Source organism: Oikopleura dioica, chromosome 2 (assembly GCF_907165135.1).
Source record: "Oikopleura dioica chromosome 2, OKI2018_I68_1.0, whole genome shotgun sequence".
Taxonomy (NCBI): domain Eukaryota; kingdom Metazoa; phylum Chordata; class Appendicularia; order Copelata; family Oikopleuridae; genus Oikopleura; species Oikopleura dioica.
The window spans coordinates 5022609-5035222 of NC_137292.1; the positions used below are offsets into that span (position 1 = coordinate 5022609).

Genomic DNA, 12614 nt, shown 5'->3' on the forward strand with positions numbered 1-12614 from the left:
AAAGCATGAACCAGCGATTTTTTCATTGATCAAATAATTGCTCAAACTTTTTTTCCTCCAAAAGTTCCTCTAGAGATGGTTGACGCAATAAGCTTGATTGACAGTATGAGCCAGGACTTTATCGACGGTGAGAGAATCACTTTTAAAGAAAAAATGAGAAAAAATTGCTAGATGAAAGTTTGGCGCAATCGATGTCGCTTCCTGGCTTCGGTTCCGAGAATGAATTAGAGCTGTTATCGAATGATGAGAGCCTGAATTTGGCGGATTTTGGAGACACTTTCGAGCATCCGCTTGAGAGAACGCTCTTTGAAATAGAAGACGACCACGGAATCGATGCTGCAATTCAACGTGTCACAATTTGTAACATTATTTACGGTAAGCGTAAAAATTAATTTTATTTTCAATTTTTTATTATAAAAAAGTGCTTCAATTGAAAAATTTTAAGCGTCAAACATGCTCTATTACATGCTAGTCTCTTTTTGTGAAATAAAATATATCAAATTTTTTTCTTTCGAGTCGAAAGTTCCATTCTTTCTTCGAAAAGCCGCTTGCGGCTTCGCGCCTCGAAGAAAAAAGCCGCGCAAAGCGCGGCTAAAATCTTTTTCTCCGAGCCGCAAGCGGCTTTTCGAAGCAAGAATGGAACTTTTGACTCGAAAAAAAAATTTGATACATTTTATTTCACAAAAAGCGACTGAAAAGAGAGTCGTCATAAATCTGCTTTTTTTAATCTCCCTTTTGAAAATAGCACTTTTGCTTAGCTGAAAGTCGCGTAAAATCAGCAACAGTAATAGGATTATTGCAACTTCGCACACGCGTGAAAACACTGCCACCGAGATAACAACTGTTTCCGAAGCGTGCCCTTAATCTTATGTCGCCAATTCCGTCTAAAAATTATTTTCTTCTTTTCAGGAAAAACAGTTGAAACTGCTGATGCCATGGCGAGACTCTGTTTTGCCTACCAAGATGCTGGTTTTCACGAACAAGTTCAAAAGCATCTGCTTTTGCTTAAAGCTGCCGCGGAGGTTCGTTCCTTAGTAGAAAGCTGAGTCATCGTATGAAAAATCATTCGGACTTTTGAGTCGAAAATTAAAGAGTCGAGAAGCCGCTTGCGGCTTCGAGTGAAGAAAAATGGGGGTGACCCTCCCAATCCCGGGGTTTTCGGCATAAACCCCGGGATTCGGAGGGTGGTCATTTTTGATGCTTCTAGAACGCCCCAATGAGTATAGGATTTGTTTTTCAGTGGTCCCTCACCTAACCCTAACCCAATTAAGGAATCAAATAAAAAGATTATTACAAATTATTAGATTTTTCTTAGACGAAAATTGCATTCGGGGACTAATCCTAACCCTTTTTTGAGAATATTTTTACTTTTTAAATTAATAAAAAATAACACTAGAGCGTTTCTAGAACATTTCGGATTTGACCCTCCGAATCCCGGGGATTCGCAAAAAAACCCCGGGATTTGGAGGGTACCCGAAAAATGGAGCCGCGCTCCGAGCGGCTTTTCTTTTAGGAGCTAAAACTTAGCCGCAAGCGGCGTCTTGATTAATTTTAATTTTCGACTCAAAAGTCCGAATGATTTTTCACACCATGACTCAGGTTTTCTACACAGGCTGCAGAGCCTAGAAACCGGTTCACTTTGAACTTGGTGATTTTGGATGTTTAAATTTGTTGTAATTAGGGTCGACCGGGAGCTAGAATGGAGAGTGGATCGGGAAACGAGCTCGTCAAGGCAAAAATCGATCTCGTCGCGGCAGGCCATTTCCGTCACAAGAATGATTTTCAAAGATAAGGAATGAAAGAGCTTTTCGACAAGTCAAATACAAAAACCATTTGTAACGATTTTTGGAACTCGGAATTCAGGAGAAAGAGGAGAAACTGTGTCTCTTTCCAGCGTTATGCGAATAGATAAACGTACTTACCTTAAACTCCGTTCGTACAAAACAGGATGTGATTTTTTTTCATGCACCGAGCGGATGGTCGATTTAATTTGTCAGAACAGAAAACGCTAAGCCCTTAATTGACGAGACTTTATTTAACGAAAAACAGGATCAACCACGGAGCCCGCTTTATTTTGCTTATAAATTAACATTTTACCCGCTGACTTGTTCTATTTCTTCAAAAAAAAATTTAACATAATCAAGCTGGTTTTCTCAAGACAAAGCGTTAATTTAGCGGAACATACTCTCAGCTTTTTTTTTTGAAATTATGCGAGCCAAAATATTCATTACAGAAATCAATTTTTGTATAGAAACAAAAGATCAAAATAAGAACCAAAAAAGCGAGTTTCGGGATTATTTCTTCATAAATTCTGGATTCGAAAAGCTCGATTTTAGAGCGCTAAAGCATGTGGAACGCGCGAAACGGCGACTTCCGCGAGACCTCGATCATGATAAAGCTGACAAGGCGAGAGCAAGGATTGAAGACATTCTTCTTCAAATTTACAAGGCTCAGGTACCCCCTTCTTTGTCGTTCGAAAAAATCGAGTGAAAATTGCATTTTGAAAATCAGAAATTAGCATTTTCGGCATCAGGTGGACCTTTATCTTTCGAACGCAGCTTCTTTTATCAAAAGGTCGAAATTCATTTATTCAAATGCACTTATAAAGTGCTGCCTTCAGAATTGTTGACGTGGTATTTTTAAAACGAAAACCCTTTTTTTCCACGATTTTAAAACTGACCTGGTCAAAAAACAGTTAACCTTAGCCGGTGCACCATCTATGGAACAGGGGTCAAAGAATTACGTCTCCCACCGAAGTGATTTTGAGTTTCGAAAAACGGGTGAAACTGTAGGGCTATTTATCGATAAGCTACCCTTAGGCTACCTTTCGACTACCCTTGGTTAGGGTTAGGGTTCGGAAAAAGGCTTGTTTTGAGAATAACTGCATGCACCATGTATGGTGCATTGCTTCAATGGCGCCGACACCACTGATGGTGCTTTTGGCCGGTAGGCAGTATTTTTCGCCGAAAAATTCGTCGAATAGTCTCCCTCTTCGAATAGGAAGACTTTACCTGATGCTGAAACCCAAACCTTAATCCGCACCCAAACCCATACCCAAACTAAAACCCAAACCCGAACACTAACGAAGTACCCAAAAACAAACCCAAAGACGTACGTTACGTACGGTACGTAATAGACTTTGAGTTGAATTTTTCAAGAATATAAGCAGGTGATGCACCACTCATGGACCACTCATGGTGCATTTGGCCGGTAGGGTCAGAAATGACATTTTGGCCGGCTACGGTTAATCGACTTCAATGAATTTAGAAAAAAAAAAACGAACAAATGTTGAAAACCAAAAAAATGCTGTTTATTGAGGTTTCAAAGTGGCTTTTTAAACTTGATCTCGAATCCGTTACTTAGAAACGGTTATTGCAAAATCCGAATTAATATTTTAGGGAAACAACACAGAAGTGGTGAAAATTCTGGATAAACAAAGAAAAAGACAGAGCGATTTTGATGAAGTAGTAAAACTTTGGTTGGAAAGAGCTGAATTCGTGGACGATAAAATTGGCGATTTGCAAGAAGCGCTAGAATATGCCCAAAAGGAAAGTGTTGAGCTTGATTCTAGAGGCATTCTAGACCGAAATTCTAGAGTTCGCTTGAATCGAAAAGCCGCTTGCGGCTTCGAGTAAAGAAAATTTGAGCCGCACTTCGCGCGGCTTTTCTTTTAAGGGTACGGGTATCGATTTTCTAAAGGGGTTTATATTGCCTGTACGACATTTATTATGTCGTCTATTGAATTCTACGCAAAATTCTGCGCATTTTCGTTATTTAATGCAAGCTGCTATCACTTGTCGTTTTCGAGATATAAGCGCTAGAATTCCGGTCGAAAAAAATTTCTTGGCTTCAATTTTTATCAATGAGGCCTTTTTTGAAAGCTCAGAGCACGAGAAACATCATGGTGTTCTTGGTTTTGCTTTAGACAGGATATTTTGGATTATAGAGCCAAAAACGTGAATCTCACTTTCAAAAAATGCAAAAATCGCCGAGATCAATTTTTCAAAAAATTATTTTCGATGTAAAAGTTTATTCACTCTGAATAAGCTACTGACAAAATTAAGATAAAGGTCCGAACTTTCATATAAAAATATGAAATATGGATGTTTACAGGCTACATTCCTCGGAATACGGCCAGTTTTAGGGCGAATTTCGACCGAGATCAAAACTTTGAGGCGAAATTTTGTTAAAAAAACCTATGAGGAAGAAAATTTCCTTCTGACAAAATTAAGATCTAGGATAGCTCTTTATTTGGGAATTATTAGAAACCTTCCATCATTTACAGGTTTTCAGGAATACGGCCTCAAACGTAGCCTGATCGATACCCGTAGCCTTAAGAACTCGAAGCCGGCTTTTCGATTCAAACAAACTCTAGAATTTCCTTTAGCAAAAGCCGCGCAAAGCGCATCTTTTTTTTTACTCGAAGCCGCAAGCGGCTTCTCAATTCTTTTCTTTTTTCGATCGAAAAACCCGATTTCAGCGGGGCAACTTCTATTTTTCCTCGTCTACGTTTCATACAAATTTGTCAAAAAATCTTTGACGTGTCGAATTTTCGTTTTTGAAAAAGTGGCCAACACGATTTGGGAGTATTCGTTGCGAGTTCCGACAGCCGATTGTTTTTTCGCATTCGCCAAGCACCACGTGACCGTTGAGAAGGACTTCCAAAAGGGGCTCAAATACGGATACGACGCGAGTCAAATTTACGAGGAAGTTTTGGGAGAGAGGAGCAAAAAGACGATTTCAGTAAAAGTGGCCTTGGCGAAAGGAATGGTTCTATAATGCGAAAAAGTGACTTGTGCGTCACTTCAAAAGCGGTTTTTAAAAAGGATTCTTAGCTAACCGAAACAAGCCCTGATAAAAAAAATCCCAACTGACAATTGACAGTTGTCGTTTTCAACTTTTCATCTGTCAAGGGCAATTTAAAACCGCAAATACATGGCCACAGTAATTAGCGGAGAAAATTATCTTGGACTTTACAATTTTTTTTTTCTAAAACAAATAGATTTTCGGGGAGATATCAGAAATTGCGAGGAATCGCGAGGAAATTCAACCAATCAGAAGCCTGGATTTGGTTTATCGGCCAATTAGCAGCCGGGTAGCCGCCCACGCAAAATTTATCGAGTTTTTTTTTGTCGGTTCCTGACACCAACCAAGAATTTTTTGAAAAAATTTCGACTCGAAACTCAAATTGGGAAATAAAATCAAGCCGATTTTCTTCCACGTTGAACGGCTGTGGAGCGATTCTAGAGTAAACATTTCAAGTGGCCCTAATGAGCGATAGACTCGTTAAGAAATTTCATTTTCGCGCATGACAAACTTTCAAAAACCCAACTTTCGCCAACTCGATCTTGAAACCGGGCAGTTTGTTTACAGTTGTATACCCGCTCGGGCAGAGTACTGTAGTCAGATCCGTCTGAAGATGGTTTTTCTTCACGATGTAACTTTTCAAATAAACTTGGTTTTTTCGAAGTTTTTGGGGTTTCTTAGACGTCCGATTTTGCGATCAAAGTCAAGAACCAAGAAAAAAGCACACCTTCTAAATGACGAAAAATCGACCGCCCTGTCTATGCTGTTGAAAAGCCAGAAGAATATTGAATTTGCATTTGGGATCGTAAGCGACGAAGCGGCGGAGAATTTCGAGCTCGTCGGCAGGCTGGGCTCCACGGTTGAAAATTTATGTTCAATGCGTCACACAACAACTCGCAGATTCTGAATTGAAAGATGCTAGATGCTAGAATCTTAAACTATGCGGTTGAATGATACGTAAGGGGCGACCGAAGATTTTTGTTAGAATTCGCTTTGGTATTTTTTTGACTTGTAAGCAAAAACATAAGGGAATAAAGATGGGTTGCATTTATTCGAATAAAAAGGGGACCCTTTGTTCGTCTTTCAAATTTCTGCAGGTGTGCCCTTGTTCATTTTTGGGTCACGTCACCTTACCCATGAGTCAGCATTGCTCAACTTTCTTGAAAAACTTGCGTAAACCTCAATTTTTCCAGTTTTTTAAATACGAACAAGGGGACGCTTGCAGGAAGTCAGGGGGTGAACAAGGGGAGTCCTTCTTTAAAAAATGAAACAACCGTCTTTTGAAAGATAGGCTATCTTAGATAGCAAAAAAATCAATCCTATTTCGTGACGAAATAGGATTTTCGTCCCCTTTTCCGTCTTTCATTTTTCGAGTGCGGAAACAACCCGTCTAAAGAATTAGCAAAAAGACACATCGGCGCAAACTCGTTTTTCGTAAGCCGATTTTAAAAACATAAGCAACCACTCAAGCAGGGAAATAGGGTAAAAACTCAAAGTTTCAAACTTTGGAGCTTTTTGAAAAGCATTCATCTGCACAATGGACATCCGGATAAGGCGCTCAAGTCGTTTAATCAAGCTATTGAGATCTTTTCCGTCCTGAATCCAAAGCATTCCAGATTGCCAAGGTAGGATTCATCTCGTCTCTGGCTTCGGCAACCTGTGTAAAAACCTGAGTCAGGATTTGAAGGAGCTCAAATCCGCGGCTCTTATCCTTCTTCAAATCCTGACTCAGGCTTTTACACAGGTCCCCGAGCTGAAATTTTTTCTCTTAGATTCATCTTTCATCCCTCTTTTTAAGACTCCGAGAGCTAGTGAAATCATTACGTAATCATCCAGACTTCCAAGCCGACGATCCTCAAAACACCACGAAAAATCGCCAAAGCTTCAAAAACTACTGACTTCATGACAAAAAAATAAAGTTCTCTTTCAATTTCTCCAAGCAAAAATCTTTGTTGACAAAATATCAAAGTAGTATCTCAGTAGCGTAATCTGATCTTCTTAATTATGTCAGAGCAAAGAGCCGTCTCCTTTTTGGTTCTATCAAGAGAGGAAAACATGAGCGAGGAACAGAGAGCTTCGGTAAGTTCGACCATCAAAGTCGGGGAAAAGAGGGGTTGCTTCAAAAAAAGACCGGATTTTTGAGGAAATGATATATTTTCGTTGCGTGGAGTGGGATGAGCGAAAATTTATAGCCGATAAAAAACCGAATTGTAAACACTTTTATTTTGACAAAAAATGTATTAGCTTTCAATTTGTAGGGCAATGGCTAACCCTAGCAATAAGAGCCCTGATATATCAAGCGCTTAGTTCAACGATCATTATTTTATTTTCCTAGCTGTTTCTCGGCGGGCGCTACTATTCAAGCTATTTCGACTTGACATGCGCCCTTTCGCAGTTCTGTTGTTCCACCGAAAACCAACCCGTCCAGCTTCTCGAGCCGTGGGAAATCATCGGCGGCGCAGTTCCAAACAGGTTCGTTAAAAAATGAAAGCTTCGACCCCCTTTTTATTTGCACGGTGATGATAAACACAGGTTGAAATCGAAATTAAATCAGAATCAAAATTTGACAATCGAAAAAAAAATTTTCGGAAAAATGAAAATTTTTGAAATGAAAGTTTATTTTTTAGATATGAATATTGCTGGGTCACGAGCGCCGATACAACGTTTTGGAAAGAAAAGGTTCAATTTTATTTTGATGAAAGTTTTTTTGACGAATCAGAAATCAGAACCTTCTGAGAGATGTAACAGTAAGAAACTGTAATGATGCTCTGAGGCAGCTGGAAAAATTAATGGTTCAATTTCATGATTATTGGTTTTCATCAGGAAAAGAGGCCTTTTTTCGAGAAAATTGCTAAGAAAAATCGTTTGGTCTCAATTTCATCATCGAAAATCAGCCCCTTACAGTCGCCTTGACGCCCTTATTGGTCGAATACAACTGCGCAAAGTCTCAATTCTGCATCCCGGGAGAAATTCCCAAACACGTTCTACCCGTTGATGAATTTAATACAACAACTTTAACTAATAACTGTCAAGCCGGTAGTTCATTCGCTATCCCTAAAGTGGTCAAAATGAATTTCAGATGTTCCAATTTCCGGATCAACGACCTCGCAACTGACAAAAAAGGAGCAAACGATCATTTTTAGCATCTTGGGCGCCTTGTTTTTCCTCATTCTTCTTTTCGTTCTCAGGGTAAGACAACTTGACCTCGGAAAAAACAGAAAAAGAAACAGTATCTCTGAATCAAATTTTTTTCATGAAAAAAAGTCGTTTTTTTCTTTCTAAAATATGCGAGAAAAGAAAGCTCCTTCGAATTTTTTGACACGAATTTGGAGATCATGTTTTTCGAGACGAAAAAGAGTGTATTCGAAATTGAGAATTAATTTGAAACACGATGACTCTTGAGAAAAATGCATTTTAGAAATCGATCCGTTCATGTTGCTGCAATAGAAGTTGCAATCCCGTCGTGGAGCGGGTCAAATCAGGAATGAGCCTTTTTGATATCCTATTTCTCCTCTAAAGAAGGGTTCAAAGCTAAAAATAAGCATCAACAACGGCGAGTCAGCAATCCGTGAAGACCCTTGATCCGGAGTCCTTCTGAAGTACTGAAGCTGTATTTTGGTAAATAAAGAAAAGAACGGCTGATCCGTGTACTTTTCACTCTTTTTGTTCACGAAAATTTTACACTTGAAAATGTCATGAACTGAACAAACAGAAAAGCAAATACTTTTTCTTGATTTTTGCGCAAAAGTGTAAGGATCCGACAAAAAAATTCGACAAATTTTGCGTGAAAATTTCCAACCAATCAGAAACCTGGATTCGGCGCAGCCAATCAGCAGCAGAAAAGCCGCCTACGTAAAATTTGTCGAATTTTTTTTTGTCGGAGCACCCCATTTTTCCGCAAAAATGGGCCGAAAAGAATGTGTCAGGAAGAGTTTATTAAAAGCAAGTGTCATATTTTGCATCAAAAAAAAGTGCTCCCCAGCCATTTTGAACGTCCTCAAAAATGATTTCTGGATAAACTCGTATTGAAGAAATTGATTTTTCTTCGTCGAAAACGAATTTCTCGATGCTTTCTTTTCCAATGGTGAAAATTTCATCTCCAAATCTCAACGAATTTCCCATCAAATTCGGCTTAAAAGAGTTAGAGATTTTCAAATTGAAATTGGTACCTTCCACATGTTTCCGACGAGTTTCCATCTATTTTCTTTAAAAAGAAGAACTTGAGTTTGAGGCTCTCCCCATCCACCGATGGCGAGAAGAGAGTCGGTAAACCCGATGCAATGATTTTCATCATACTCCGCACTAAAAATTCGATGATTTTCGAATTTTCTATTCCTTACAATTGTTTGGGTAGATCCGGCATATTTCTCCATCGCCCAGTTTTGTCTCTCATCTCGACTTTGTGCTCAGCTCCGAGAGAAAGCCCGCCAACAGCTAGAATTTGCTCGCCGAAATGCCCAATGCAGCCATTTTCGTGGCCAAAGTTCGAGGAGTGGTGGTCGGAAATCACTTTTTCTCCATCGAAAGATTGACATTTTCGAAAGCCGTTTTCATCCGAAAAACAAAGAAGCACTAGAATTTCCCAAATATTCGTCTATTCTATGTTTTACCTTCTGAATCATCCTGCAAAGTAACAAGATTATTTGAATGAAGATGACTGTACTTCAACTGCATCGACAACTCTTCAAATCTACAGCCGTCCAAGAACGCAATTTTCTTGTTTTTGAATCGCCCGCCAAAAATGTAAAAGATTCCTTGAAAAATCGCCCCTCCAGAAGAATACAAGTACTGCTCATTATCGTCCGGGAATTTGTAGGTTTTCACTGCTTTTTCTCCGGCTTCAGTCAAAGAGTAAAATTGACTCGAATCTTTGTGTGTTTCCAGAACGATGAAGGACTTTTTGACTTCCTTGATTTTCTCAGAGACAGGGTCAATCATCGGAGAAACGAGCATTGTTGGATCGGTAGCGTCGACAATCTCTGTTTGCGGCGAGTGCTCCTCCCCTGCTGCCACGGATTTCAACCCCTTGGAAATGAAAAACGCAGGAAAAAGAATCGTCGCTATACCAATCAAAGCCGCGATGATCTTTACACAAATATGCACTCCTTTCAATTTGTCCAGCCAAGGCGTCTTGTTTTCATTTTCTGTTTGAATTTTGATGATAATTTCTCTCTCGTTTTCATTTCCCTCCTCTTTTTGCGTGAATTTCACTCTTTTTGTTTTTCGATCGAGGCTGTTTTTGTGCGGAAATTCGCCCAGTTTTGGCATTTTCTTTGAAAGAAAAACAAGCAAAAGGTAGTCATAAAATGAACAAGTCCCGGTGAGATAGTGAATAATACGTTTTACGCTTCTTTTATGGTCGTTTTTCTTCTGTAAACAAATCATTACGATTTTCTCTTTGTCTCTTTTGGCCTAGTTTTATACATTATTCAATTAATTTAATTATTAATAATTTTATTTTAAATAAATATTTTATTAATTATTTTATAATAATCATAAATAAAACGCGTATCAAGCGCCACAAAAGCATTCAAATTCTTAAACTCATGGTATCTTTCTTAAAAAAGGAATATTTTAGGGTCAATGAAAATTTTCTCGATAAATTTTTTGTTTTGAATTTTCGCAAAAATTTACCAAATTTTGGGTGTACCGAATTTTGGGTGCTAACTGTTATTATCAATGAATAAAACAATTTAAATTTTTTTTAAAAATATAAGTATTATAAATATAATTATTTATTTCATATAAATAAATAAAAAATCGGATTTATCCGAAAAATATATTGGAAAATCAAGGAAGACTCATCATTTTTTTATAAAAAAAATCTTTTTCTAAAAATAGTCTCCGTGGGCACTTTAGACAAATTCGACAGACGATCTTGAGTAGTCTGATTGGCATAATTCGCTCATTTCGTGGAGTCTCCTGACCAAGCTTTAATTGCTGAAGGGGGGCTCTAGTAGCTTGTCAAGGCTAGATTTACACCTCCTCTCCATCGCGCGAAGGTTGAAATTGCAGAGAAAAAACAGCGATGGATTCTTCATCTTCATCTTCCAGATCTTCCGATTACGACTACTACGGCGGTTCAGGCTCTTCCGATTATCAAGAAATTGATTACACAAAATTGTGCTTTGAAATTTGGGTTTTTCATTTTTCGAAAAAAATTATTTCATAAATTTTCAGCAAGCAAAAAGCGACGAAGAATGTGCCCGATTATTGACGCTCTTCGGAAAAGTTGTGGAAGAATGGAAGAACTTCGAACAAAGAGACAATTTGACGCACATCACGAATATGGAGAAATTTCAACAGCACGTGGGCTGGAACTTGGACAACTGGACGGATTGGATTGAGCTCATCATCATGAGGTTCGTTTGCTACTTTTTGGGAGAGCCGATGGCTTCCGGATCGGGTGGCGCAGGGCGGCACAATTCAGTATCCCCCGATATTTCAAATTTCAAATTCAGTCTGGTGAGCATCGCCTGCGCAATTGTCGCTTCTTGTGCGATTCTTTTCAACTGCAATTGGAGAAACGTCCAGAGATTTTTGGATGAGTGTCATGATCCTGACAGGAAGGGTGCCTTTCTCCATGATTCCTTGTTGATCTCAAACCATTTTCGTGAACCCGTAAAAAGCACGAATATGACGTATTTATCAGAAAGAAGAGGAACAAATTGCTCGATTTTGGCCAACAATGCCAATGCTGTTTACTTATCTCCAACAAGAACTGAATAAATGACAGAAAAAGGTCTCTAGAAAGCAATTTTCGCAGTCATAAAAACCATAAAACGACCTTATTGCCCTTAAAATGGCATTTCATGTGTTAAACGCTTGTTTAGTTAGTTCGAAAACACTGAAGTGTCAAATAACTATGTTTAATAAAATTCTATTTGCAGCCCTGAGGGGCCCATCATCCAATCAACAAAACGAAAAAAAAACTTAATTTTTTCCTTGATTTTTTACCTTGGAATCTCGGTAAATCGATAAAAACGGCAACAACGATGTGTTACGCGGTGACTTTGATCAATCGACAAATCTGCTGATAATAAAATTTCAGCGAGCGGAATTGTTGGTCGACGAGTCAAATTGGCGCTATCAGTCACTTTCTGATAGCACCTTCCGCTATATGTCGTTCCGGAAAGTGATAAGTAGCAGTTATAATCGAACGACCAGTGACCCAAAATTCCAGTTCGTTTCTGTTAGAAAAAAAAAAAAGAAAAAATGCCGGATCGTCGCATTGTGAGTGTTTTAGAGATAATGATGGAATCATTACATAATTGAAAATAATGATTTTGAACTCAGAAAGATCAAAAGTACAGTCAGGGTTGTCAAATGCGAATGTCGAATTTGATATGATTGTCAGAGCGATCAAGGAAAATACCGCTTTGCGATCCTCTATAAAAATCCTGAATTGAAAAAAAAATGTACAGTGAAACCCCAACTTAAGGCCACTTTTTGGATGACAGCTAATTTGAAAAGTGGCCTTAAGTTGGGTGATTCTCCAACTAAGTTGGATGACGCTAAAATTTTTCTATTTCTGGAGCAAGGGACTGAATCTGGCCTCGGAATCCTGTACACAGGAACAGGGATTTTTTTTGGCCCATCTGGAAACAGGACAGGATAAAAAACACAGGAACAGGTCCTGTTTTACGGGTTTCACAGGCTTTGCAGGCCTGTAAACTCAAATTTCACGGTTTTAATTTTTCCTTGATGAATCAAAATTTAGAATTTTTTTCTCGTTATTATCATGTCTACAGACAGTTTCAACTATAAAAGTTTCTTTATAACATATATGAAAGAAATTCCAAGAAAAT

General features: G+C 38.6%; 3 protein-coding genes and 2 long non-coding RNA genes across 5 annotated transcripts; 4 read left to right on the plus strand and 1 right to left on the minus strand.

Annotated features, from left to right (window-relative positions):
• The first annotated feature begins 57 nt into the window (after nt 1-57).
• Nucleotides 58-2196, plus strand: LOC145698941 (uncharacterized). Its single transcript, XM_081776181.1, has 4 exons — nt 58-127; nt 172-375; nt 910-1022; nt 1682-2196. The coding sequence occupies exons 1-4, from the start codon at nt 76-78 to the stop codon at nt 1790-1792; spliced, it is 480 nt and encodes a 159-aa protein (XP_081632307.1). The 5' UTR covers nt 58-75; the 3' UTR covers nt 1793-2196.
• A 2382-nt stretch (nt 2197-4578) lies between these two features.
• On the plus strand, nt 4579-6744 carry LOC145698545 (uncharacterized). The gene is made up of 4 exons (XR_014133930.1): nt 4579-4754; nt 5518-5652; nt 6330-6431; nt 6605-6744. It is a non-coding gene; the product is annotated as an uncharacterized LOC145698545 (long non-coding RNA).
• Nucleotides 6745-6860: 116 nt separating this feature from the next.
• On the plus strand, nt 6861-8432 carry LOC145699916 (uncharacterized). Its single transcript, XR_014134111.1, has 5 exons — nt 6861-6885; nt 7142-7278; nt 7434-7842; nt 7886-7995; nt 8225-8432. It is a non-coding gene; the product is annotated as an uncharacterized LOC145699916 (long non-coding RNA).
• Nucleotides 8433-8737: 305 nt separating this feature from the next.
• LOC145699342 (uncharacterized) lies at nt 8738-10086 on the minus strand. Its single transcript, XM_081776608.1, has 4 exons — nt 9417-10086; nt 9147-9378; nt 8976-9108; nt 8738-8937 (listed from the first exon to the last, which is right to left on the minus strand). Exons 1-4 carry the CDS (start codon nt 10072-10074, stop codon nt 8743-8745), a joined length of 1218 nt encoding a protein of 405 aa, XP_081632734.1. The 5' UTR covers nt 10075-10086; the 3' UTR covers nt 8738-8742.
• A 730-nt stretch (nt 10087-10816) lies between these two features.
• Nucleotides 10817-11535, plus strand: LOC145697835 (uncharacterized). The gene is made up of 3 exons (XM_081775046.1): nt 10817-10945; nt 10987-11168; nt 11268-11535. Exons 1-3 carry the CDS (start codon nt 10835-10837, stop codon nt 11533-11535), a joined length of 561 nt encoding a protein of 186 aa, XP_081631172.1. The 5' UTR covers nt 10817-10834.
• Nucleotides 11536-12614: the final 1079 nt, after the last annotated feature.

What these genes read in the sequence shown, in the direction of transcription:
- LOC145698941 (XM_081776181.1), top strand. Translation starts at nt 76, where the DNA reads ATGGTTGACGCAATAAGCTTGATTGACAGTATGAGCCAGGACTTTATC. An exon ending in AATTTGTAACATTATTTACG is followed by an intron (nt 376 to 909) that starts GTAAGCGTAAAA and finishes TCTTCTTTTCAG; the next exon opens with GAAAAACAGTTGAAACTGCT. An exon ending in TGCTTAAAGCTGCCGCGGAG is followed by an intron (nt 1,023 to 1,681) that starts GTTCGTTCCTTA and finishes TGTTGTAATTAG; the next exon opens with GGTCGACCGGGAGCTAGAAT.
- LOC145699342 (XM_081776608.1), bottom strand. Translation starts at nt 10,074, where the DNA reads ATGCCAAAACTGGGCGAATTTCCGCACAAAAACAGCCTCGATCGAAAA. An exon ending in TTTGCAGGATGATTCAGAAG is followed by an intron (nt 9,379 to 9,416) that starts GTAAAACATAGA and finishes GGGAAATTCTAG; the next exon opens with TGCTTCTTTGTTTTTCGGAT. An exon ending in CCGGATCTACCCAAACAATT is followed by an intron (nt 9,109 to 9,146) that starts GTAAGGAATAGA and finishes TCGAATTTTTAG; the next exon opens with TGCGGAGTATGATGAAAATC.
- LOC145697835 (XM_081775046.1), top strand. Translation starts at nt 10,835, where the DNA reads ATGGATTCTTCATCTTCATCTTCCAGATCTTCCGATTACGACTACTAC. An exon ending in AATTGTGCTTTGAAATTTGG is followed by an intron (nt 10,946 to 10,986) that starts GTTTTTCATTTT and finishes ATAAATTTTCAG; the next exon opens with CAAGCAAAAAGCGACGAAGA. An exon ending in ATTGAGCTCATCATCATGAG is followed by an intron (nt 11,169 to 11,267) that starts GTTCGTTTGCTA and finishes TTTCAAATTCAG; the next exon opens with TCTGGTGAGCATCGCCTGCG.